The sequence below is a fragment of the Cynara cardunculus genome (genome assembly GCF_001531365.2).
Source record: "Cynara cardunculus var. scolymus isolate 2C chromosome LG 11, CcrdV1, whole genome shotgun sequence".
Classification (NCBI taxonomy): Eukaryota; Viridiplantae; Streptophyta; class Magnoliopsida; order Asterales; family Asteraceae; genus Cynara; species Cynara cardunculus.
The window spans coordinates 19527330-19538243 of NC_037538.1; the positions used below are offsets into that span (position 1 = coordinate 19527330).

At 39.0% G+C, this 10914-nt stretch overlaps 1 protein-coding gene across 1 annotated transcript; it reads right to left on the reverse strand.

Moving 5' to 3' along the window:
• Positions 1-541: 541 nt before the first annotated feature.
• On the reverse strand, positions 542-970 carry LOC112521808. The gene has a single exon (XM_025130798.1). It carries the CDS (start codon positions 968-970, stop codon positions 542-544), a length of 429 nt encoding a protein of 142 aa, XP_024986566.1.
• Positions 971-10914: the final 9944 nt, after the last annotated feature.

Consider the following 10914-nt stretch of genomic DNA (forward strand, 5'->3'; position numbering starts at 1 on the left):
TCTTTGAGGTCTTAGTGACTAATGGAGATGAGATGGTTGATGGAGAGGCCGGTGACGGCGATGATGCTTCTTGGGAAGATGAAGGGTCTCTTCTCAATTAAGTCTCCTTTCTTGCTTTCTTTTCTTAAAAATTGACGGTTAAGGAAAAACCACTGGACAAAGAGGTTATCTAGAGGTTACAAAAACTTATCATTATGGAGGGAGTGGGGTATTTTTGCATGGGGAACAAAGTCTGAGAAAAAACTGATAAATTCTTTGCTGATGCTTTCTAGGCGGCTACTAATGTCATGTGTACCTTCCTTGATTTTCTAAAAATTTCCACCGAACTTCACATGTGAAATTTCAATGGGAATGCTGCAACATCGGCAGTAACAAACTTATAAAACATAACTGCCCTAATATATAGATATAAAAAGGAAACATATTTACAAACATCACTGGACTTTGAAAAGTCCACATACACCTCTATTTCCTAAGGTGTAGCCAAATTCTCAGAGCAATGCTTTGGGAATGCTACAGGATCATGAAATACCTTAACTCATTACCCATTCACTTTAAACACGGTGTTGTCCTCCGGGTTAATTAGGTCAACTGCTCCATAAGAGTAAACCTTATAAATGGAAAAAGGTCCAAACCACCTAGACTTGAGCTTTCCTGGGAATAGTTTCAACCTAGAGTTGAACAAGAGGACTTTATGTCCTTCTTTCAAAACTCTGTGCTGGATTATGTTATCATGCCACTTCTTTGTCTGTTCTTTAGAGAGCTTGGCATTTTCATAAGACATATGTCTTTGTTCCTCAATTTCACACAGTTGTAGCTTTATTTTCTTTCCAGCTTCATCCAAAGACATATTTAGCTCTTTGATTGCCCAATATGCTTTGTGCTCAAGTTTTAAAGAAAAATGACAGGCTTTTCCATAGACTAGCTTGTATGGAGACATACCAATTGGTGTGCTATGCTCATAAAGCATCGTCTAACTTGAATGCCCAGTCCTTTCTATTGGGTTTGACAATTTTTTCCAAAATGCTTTTAATTTCTCTATTAGAGAGCTTTACCAAACCATTCATCTGCGGGTGGTAAGCTATGGCAACCCTATGGTTAATATTGTATTTTTCAAGAACTCCTTTTAACAAATTGTTCACAAAATGGGTACCCTCGTCACTAATTAGTGCTCTCGGAGTACCGAACCGTGTGAAAATTTGTTTTTGGAGGAACTTAACCACAATTTTGGCATCATTTGACACACATGCCATAACTTCCACCCATTTTGACACGTAGTCAACAGCCACAAGTATGTATTGGTAATTGTTTGATGGAGGGAAAAGACCCATAAAGTCTATTCCTTATACATCAAATAATTCAACTTCAAGTATCCCATATAATGGCATTTCATTTCTTTTAGACATGGAGCCACTCATTTGACATTCGTTGTACCTCTGTGCAAAATTGTGGGAGTCTTTAAAAATGGCTGGCCAATAAAAACCGGACTGTAGGACCTTGGTTGCAGTTCTTTGGCCCCCAAAATGGCCTCCGTATGGTGCATGATGGCAATGCTGCAGGATTGCTCCCACTTCAGATTCAGGCACACATCTTCTTCAAATCTGATCTGCACCAAGTTTAAACAAAAATGGGTCATCCCACAGATTGGATTTAGCATCATGAAAGAATTTTTTCAACATGTGGCCTGTGTATAGAAGGTTTTATTCCACAGGCCAAGAAATTTGCTAAATCCGCAAACCATGGTGTTTTTGGTTGTTCTATCATGAGGATTCTTTCATCCGGAAAAGTCTCACTAATGTCCACTCCTCCTATCTCAGGTTCTTCTAACCTAGATAAATTGTCTGCCACTTGATTATCTACTCCCTTTCTATCAAGTATCTCCCAGTCAAATTCTTGCAATAATAGCACCCATCTTATTAACCGAGGCATTGCATCTTTCTTTGAGATCAAATACTTGATGGCTGCGTGATCGGTATGTAGATTTACCTTTGTTCCCATCAAGTAAGATCTAAACCTTTCAAAAGCAAAAACTATGGCCAATAATTCATTTTCTGTTGTGGTGTAATTAATTTGTGCTTCGTTCAAATTTAACTTGCGTGATAAATTGAATGAAACACCTTTTCTTTCCTTTGTCCTAACACAACATCCACCGCCTAATCACTCGTGTGACACATAATCTCGAAAAGTTTGTTCCAATCAGGGGCAACTACCACTGGAGCCATGACTAAAGCTTTCTTCAAAGTTTTGAATGCATTTATGCATTCATCATTAAAATCAATTTTTTGATCATGTTGTAGGAGTAGCCAGAGAGGTTTTGAAATTTTTGAAAAATCTTTGATGAACCTCCTGTAAAACCCGGCATGACTCAGAAAGCTTCTAATTCCCTTAACAGTGGTTTGTTCCGGTAGTTTTTCAATAACTTCGAGTTTTGCTTTATCTACCTCAACCCTTCTTTTAGAAATTTAGTGCCCAAGAACAATTCATTCCATGACCATGAAGTAACATTTCTACTCATTGAGGACCAAATATGTTTCCTCACATCTTTCCAAGCTTTTTTTCAAATTATCTAAGCAGTTGTCAAAAGATGAACCATATACAGAAAAATCATCCATAAATATTTCAATGGATTTTTCAAGCATATATGAGAATATGGACATCATACACCTCTAGAAGGTGGCAGGAGCATTACATAATCCAAATGGCATCCTTCTAAAAGCAAAAGTGCCATAAAGACAAGTAAAGGTGGTTTTCTCTTAGTCCTTGGGAGAAATGGCTATTTGATTGTACCCTGAATAACCATCCAAGAAACAATAGTACTATTTGCCGGCTACTTTGTCCAACATTTGGTCAATATGAGTTAGTGGAAAATGGTCTTTTTGAGTAGCCTTGTTTAGCCTCCTATAATCCACGCATATTCTCCAACCGGATACAACTCTAATGGGGATAAGTTCATTTTTATCATTTGTGGTGACTGTAAACCCTCCCTTTTTTGGAACACACTGGACTGGGCTAACCCAAGAACTATTGGCTATTGGGAAGATAAGTCTTGCATCTAACCATTTCAAAATCTCTTTCTTTACTACCTCTTTCATGACAGGATACAACCTTCTTTGAGGTTCTATGGATGTGAAATTCTTATCCTCTTAGATGATCTTATGTTGACAAATAGAGGGACTAATCCCTTTAAGGTCAGCAATGGTCCATCCTAAGGCCTTTTTGTGCAACTTCAACATATCCACTAGTTTCTTTTCTTGATGCAAGTCTAGGGTAGATAAGATGATGACAAGCAATTTGCCCTCTTCTCCTAGTAAAACATATTTCAGATGGGATGGGAGTTGCTTTAACTCCAAGTCAGGTGGTGATATCATGGACGGGGTGAAGTCTTTTTGCTCACTATTTTTCAGCAGCTCAAATGCTGCAGCATCCACTTTGAGGCAGATTTTATCATACTAGACTTTGAGGCAGATAAGGACATTCCTATTATTTTAGGGAGACCATTTCTAGCCACCGGAAGAACTTTGATAGATGTCTAGAAAGGAGAGTTGACCATGAGACTTCAAGATCAAAAAGTCACATTTAATGTTTTCAACTCTCTAAAGTACCCTGATTACTTGGAAGAGTGTTCAAAGATAACTAAAATAGAGGAAATGTGCCTTGGAGAAGGAATTCAGGAAAACTTTAAGTTGGAAGAAGAGTGTGATGAGAAAATAGAAGAGGAAAATGTTGAGGAAATAATGGAAATAGGAAATGATATTGTCCTAGTGGATGCAGCAGCATTTGAGCTGCTTGAAAATAGTGAGCAAAAAGACTTCACCTCGTCCAAGATATCACCACCTGACTTGGAGTTAAAGCAACTCCCATCCCATCTAAAATATGCTTTTCTAGGAGAAGAGGCAAATTGCCTGTCATCATCTCATCTACCCTAGACTTGCATCAAGAAAAAAAAACTAGTGGATATGTTGAAATTGCACAAAAAGGCCTTAAGATGGACCATTGCTGACCTTAAAGGGATTAGTCCCTCTATTTGTCAACATAAGATCATCTAAGAGGATAAGAATTTCACATCCATAGAACCTCAAAGAAGGCTGAATCATGTCATGAAAGAGGTAGTATAGAAAGATATTTTGAAATAGTTAGACGCAGTAATTATCTTCCCAATAGCCAGTAATTCTTGGGTTAGCCCAGTCCAGTGTGTTCCATAAAAAGGAGGGTTCACAGTCATCACAAATGATAAAAATGAACTTATCCCCACTAGAGTTGTATCCGGTTGGAGAATATGCATGGATTATAGGAGGCTACTCAAAAAGACCATTTTCCACTATCTTTCATTGACCAAATGTTGGACAGAGTAGCCGGCAAAGAGTACTAATGTTTCTTGGATGGTTATTCAGCGTACAATCAAATAGCCATTTCTCCCGAGGACCAAGAGAAAACCACCTTTACTTGTCTTTATGGCACTTTTGCTTTTAGAAGGATGCCATTTGGATTATGTAATGCTCCTGCCACCTTCCAGAGGTGTATGATGTCCATATTCTCATATATGCTTGAAAAATCCATTGAAATATTTATGGAATGATTTTTCTGTATATGGTTCATCTTTTGACAATTGCTTAGATAATTTGAAAAAGAGCTTGGAAAGGTGTGAGGAAACAGATTTGGTCCTCAATTAGTAGAAATGTCACTTCATGGTCAAGGAAGGAATTGTTCTTGGGCACTTAATTTCTAAAAGAGGGGTTGAGGTAGATAAAGCAAAACTCGAAGTTATTGAAAAACTACCAGAACCTACCACTATTAAGGGAATTAGAAGCTTTTTGGGTCATGCCGGATTTTACAGGAGGTTCATCAAAGATTTTTCAAAATTTTTAAAACCTCTATGTCTACTCCTACAACATGACAAAAAATTTGATTTTAATGATGAATGCAGAAATGCATTCAAAACTTTGAAGAAAGCTTTAGTCACGGCTCCAGTGGTAGTTGCCCCTTATTGGAACAAACCTTTCGAGATTATGTGTGACGCGAGTGATTGGGCGGTGGGTGCTGTGTAGAACAAAGGAAAGAAAAGATGTTTCATTCAATTTATTACGCAAGTAAAATTTTGAACGAAGCACAAATTAATTACACCATAACAGAATAGGAATTATTGGCCGTACTTTTTGCTTTTGAGATCTTACTTGATGAGAACAAAGGTAATTATACATACCGATCATGCAGCCATCAAGTATTTGATCTCAAAGAAAGATGCAAAGCCTCGGTTAATAAGATGGGTGCTATTATTGCAAGAATTTGACTTGAAGATACTTGATAGAAAGGGAGTAGATAATCAAGTGGCAGACCATTTATCTAGGTTAGAAGAACCTGAGATAGGAGGAGTGGACATCAGTGAGACTTTTCCGGATGAAAGAATCCTCATGATAGAACAACCAAAAACACCATGGTTTGCGGATTTAGCAAATTTCTTGGCCTGTGGAATAAAACCTTCTGAGTACATAGGCCACATGTTGAAAAAATTATTTCATGATGCTAAATCCTAACTGTGGGATGACCCGTTTTTGTTTAGACTTGGTGCAGATCAGATTTGAAGAAGATGTGTGCCTGAATTTGAAGTGGGAGCAATCTTGCAGCATTGCCATCATGCACCATACGGAGGCCATTTTGGGGGCCAAATAAGTGCAACCAAGGTCCTACAGTCCGGTTTTTATCGGCCAACCATTTTTAAAGACTCCCACAATTTTGCACAGAGGTGCAACGAATGTCAAAGGAGTGGCTCCATGTCTAAAAGAAATGAAATGTCATTAAATGGGATACTTGAAGTTGAATTATTTGATGTATGGGGAATAGACTTTATGGGTCCTTTCCATCCATCAAACAATTGCCAATACATACTTATGGCTGTTGACTATGTGTCAAAATGGGTGGAAGTTATGGCATGTGTGTCAAATGATACCAAAACTGTGGTTAAGTTCCTCCAAAAACAAACTTTCACACGGTTCGGTACTCCGAGAGCACTAATTAGTGATGAGGGTACCCACTTTGTGAACAATTTGTTAAAAGGAGTTCTTGAAAAATACAATATTAACCATAGGGTTGCCACAGCTTACCACCCGCAGACGAATGGTTTGGTAGAGCTCTCTAATAGAGAATTTAAAAGCATTTTTGAAAAATTTGTCAAACCCAATAGAAAGGACTGGGCATTCAAGTTAGACGATGCTTTATGAGCATACATAACCGATTTCAAAACACCAATTGGTATGTCTCCATACAAGCTAGTCTATGGAAAAGCCTGTCATCTGCCTTTAAAATTTGAGCACAAAGCATATTGGGCAATCAAAGAGCTAAATATGTCTTTGGATGAAGCTGGAAAGAAAAAAAAAAGCTACAACTGTGTGAAATGGAGGAACAAAGACAAATCTCTTATGAAAATACCAAGCTCTATAAAGAAAAGACAAAGAAGTGGCATGATAACAGAATCCAGCACAGAGTTTTGAAAGAAGGACATAAAGTCCTCTTGTTCAATTCTAGGTTGAAACTATTCCCAGGAAAGCTCAAGTCTAGGTGGTTTGAACCTTTTTCCATTTATAAGGTTTACTCTTATGGAGCAGTTGACCTAATTAACCCAGAGGACAACACCGTGTTTAAAGTGAATGGGTAACGAGTTAAGGTATTTCATGATCCTGTAGCATTTCCAGAGCATTGCTCTGAGAATTTGGCTACACCTTAGGAAATAGAGGTGTATGTGGACTTTTCGAAGTCCAGTGATGTTTGTAAATATGTTTCCTTTTTATATCTATATATTAGGGCAATTATGTTTTATAAGTTTGTTAATGCGCAGGTTCATTTTCAAAAAGATTGTTGAAAAAAGTCGATTCTCTACTGATGCTGCAGCATTCCCATTGAAATTTCACATATGAAGTTAGGTGGAAATTTTTAGAAAATCAAGGAAGGTACACATGACATCAACAGCCGCCTAGAAGCATCAACAAAGAATTCTGCTTTTTCTCAGACTTTGTTTCCCATGCAAAAATACCCCACTCCCTCCATAATGATAAGTTTTTGTAACCTCTAGATAACCTCTTTGTCCAGTGGTTTTTCCTTAACCGTCAAATATTAAGAAAAGAAAGCAAGGAAGGAGACTTATTTGAGAAGAGACCCTTCATCTTCCCAAGAACCATCATCACCGTCGCCGGCCTCTCCATCAACCATCTCATCTCCATTAGTAACTAATACCTCAAAGAGCATCTTCCTATTACCACCCTCTCTAACACTAAGAAACCCACACCACTGTTCTATTGTAAAATCATGGCCCAAATGAAGCGACCGGCCGTTCACGACCTACCACCGCCGGTGCGACGAAGCAATCGCCAGCGAGCATCCACCTCAACTTCGCGACGAACTGGAGATGATTGACCTAGTCGCCAACAGCCCTTCGTTGTCTCCACCTTCATCACCATCACCGTCGCGGCCACGACTGATTCCTCCAAGAGTCGCCGACTCTCCTCCGCGCGCAAAACCGACCCCGTCGTTCGCGACCGACTGTCCACTCTTAACTCCGCCGCCTATCGCCAATGTTGCATTACCATTACCACCTACTRTCGCCGAGACCTCTGCTCCTACCCCAACTACTTCGTCGGCGATTGAAAACCTTAACTTAGGTGTTAAGGTAAATCCATTTTCAAGCCCTAGTCTTTTGGTAAAGGGACTCACTCCCTCTGATTCCTCTGAGGAGGAAGAGGATTTTATACAACTATCACCACCATCATCCATTGCTTTGGATGACACTAAAGTATACCTCTTGACTTGGAATGATAATCACATCACTCATGAGCATATGGCCATGGTTGAATCTGTCCCTCACAATGTTGAGGTAGAGCCTTTTGAGTTTGATCATTGTGCACCACTTGTTGGGGAAGAGACCACTGACTCCCCAACAATCGAAATGGATTTAGAGGCTGATTTAAGGGGTATAACATCAATACCAACCAGAAGAAGGGAAGGGTTGGGAAAGGTTTTTGCAACCAAATCAAAGGCTGTGGAGAAACAGCCTCCTAGGAAGAGAACCAGACGAACACCCACACCATCTGTCCAATTGAGGCACACAGCCTTTGTGCCAAGAAAATCACCCCGAAAAGGTTCATCGAGGCATGTCGAAATAGCCGGTCCATCTGGGGTAAAATCCAAGCCCAAGCCCAAATCTAAATCCATTTCTAGGCCCCAAATGCCTTTTGATGGGTTTAGTTAAGGAAAGGTGCAAGAAATATTTGAAAAATTCAAAAACAAAAAGGTGTTGCCGGACAAAGGGTTTGATCAAAGGAGCACTGAGGAGTTTGGCTTTATCCGAGATGTAATCAACAAGCACGGATGGCAAGTACTTTGTGAGGTAAAGAGTTTTTTTTAACTTGACGTTAATTAAGGAATTTTATGCAAAGGCGTGTGTCTATAGTACTACCAAGCTCAAAGTACGGGGTGTTAGGGTAAGTTTTTCGACTAAGGCCATTAACAAACTTTTAGGCCTATCACCCCCGACCAAAACCGAGTATGGTGCTTTCTCTCAAAAAGCTTCCCAAGCCAAACTAGAGAAGATTGGCAGGGAGTTAGGAAAGCCCGGTGTAACGTGGGACTCCCATAGCAACTACATGTTAAAAACTTACGAGGCTTCCAACTTGACACCCGATGCAAATGTATGGGTAAACTTTATTAGGCATTCTCTCAACCCAACCACTCATGATAGCTCAATATTGGTTGAGAGGATTATCTTCCTTTACTGTGTGGTCATGGGAAAATCCATTGATGTGAGGGAAGTAATTCAAAAGGCCATCCTTTACTGTTCAAGGAGAAATCAAGAGAAATTATTTTTCTCGGGCCTGCTTAACAAACTTCTTTTGCAAGCGGGTGTGCCTTAGTATACGGAAGACTTGGTGATCAAGGAGAGGGAAGAGAAGTGGTCCATTGGTATGAAGGCAATTTCTAGGTTAAGAGAGCGAGGTGATAGAGGAAGGGAGCATAATGGGATGGCAAGAGTTGTGTAGGATCTATTTGCACAAGGCAGTAGCTTGATGGACTGTTTGATAGATCATCGGGCTGAAATGGTGGAAAAGATGGACGGCATGCAGGCTGAGTTGATAGAGAGGTTAAAGGCTAGTGAAAAGAAGATGATGAGAAGGTTTTTGAGGCTGAGAAAGGAGCTGGAAAAAGGGGCAGCGGGCAAGATCAAAAGGCTACAGAAAAAGTTGAACCATTACAAGGCGGAGAATGAGAGATTGAAGGCTGAGATCATCGCGGGCAAAACAGCCGCGGTTGTCCGAACTGCACAACCTATTCTTACGGAGTAGGACAGGTTCTAACCACCTTACTTTAGCTTCCATATTTTATTCTTTTGAGTCGAGAATAGTTTTTATAGCTTTTAGTCTTATTTTTATGCATGATCATTTGATTTGAGGACTGTTACACATGAGATCATAGCCCAAATAATTCTATTGATTACTTGCCATTCAATCAAAACTCTTTTTGGGCAACACTTTGATCATACAATACACATTAGTAAATGAGATAGACCTTGTTTTCTATGATAATAATAGCCAATTGCACCTTTCAAACACCATAGACCCCACGAAGCTCCAAAGCGGACATTGTCGTACTTAAGTTTGGGGGAGGATTGTTATATAAGGATAGAGATCAATACAAAAGAGCAAAGCTCTAATTTGACTCTTTATCAGAAAAGGTCTTGGACAAACACAACAAAAGTCCCATAGGAGCTATGTGTTTTCGAAAAGCACAACAAAAGTCCCATAGGAGCTATGTGCACACTCCCATCAAAAGAGGTCAAAGTGCCCAAAATTGAAAATTTTGAAATATGGAGTATTTAAAGAAAAAAGGCTATGAGAGAAAAGAAATGCCAAATAGAGTAACCCTATAAGCCCTATTGATCCTAAAAATGAGATTGTGTTTGAGCTTAACAAAGAAAAGGGTAATGCTAGCTTGTGGTTCATACAAGAACTTGGTTCTGAATGACTCATCTTGGACTTATGAAAGGCTATGAACTTCATGTTTGGTATAACTCTCATTGGGTGGGCACTTATTGCCTTGGTCATGCATTTTTGTTCAAATTGAGTCTTTTTGTTTGTCTTTTGGTTGCTTGGGGACAAACAACGGTTTAAGTTTGGGGGTGTGATATATGTTGATAATTCAACATATAAGGCACTCGTTTTACGTTTTATTAGTTATATTAGTTTTCTTTCATTCCCACTTTGAGTCATTTTTATTAATTTCGTTATACCTTTGTTATTATGGAGCTAAATATTGTGGTTAACTTGTTGGCACTCAAAGGAAGTAGCTAACGGAAACTTTTTGCTTAACAGCTTGATGCTACAGCATTGGAGCAGCGGTGATCTGATGTGTGCGTGACTTTTTTAAGAACTTAATGATTAAGCCGTTGTCTTTTTGATGCTTTATGGAGGACAACTGGAGATGGCTGGATGGTGATTAAAAATCTGGGAGTTAGACTTTTTATGTAATCTTATACTTTAGATCCTCTTTGTTTAACTTTTGGGTATTAACCTTTAGGTAATACTTTTGTTGTTTTGTGCCTCCTTTGTGTATAAAATGAGGTGCTTGGCTCTTCATTTTGCATACCATCTAACAACAGTTCTAAGCTTAAAATCAGCTCTCAAAGGCTGATTTGGAAAGAAATACAAGTTTTTAGTTTTTAGCTTTTCATCTTTAATTTCTTGTCTTTTAATTTTTGTTCTTTACATTTATGTTTGTTAGCATCAAATTGATCCTAATAATTATCTCAAAAAGTTTTATTAAGCAATCGAGGCAAAGGATGGAACATCTGAAGATGTTGTTGTGCCAAAACGTCTAAGTCTGGAAGAAGACCAGCCGCTGTGCTAAATTGACCAAGTATGGACGACCAGAGCC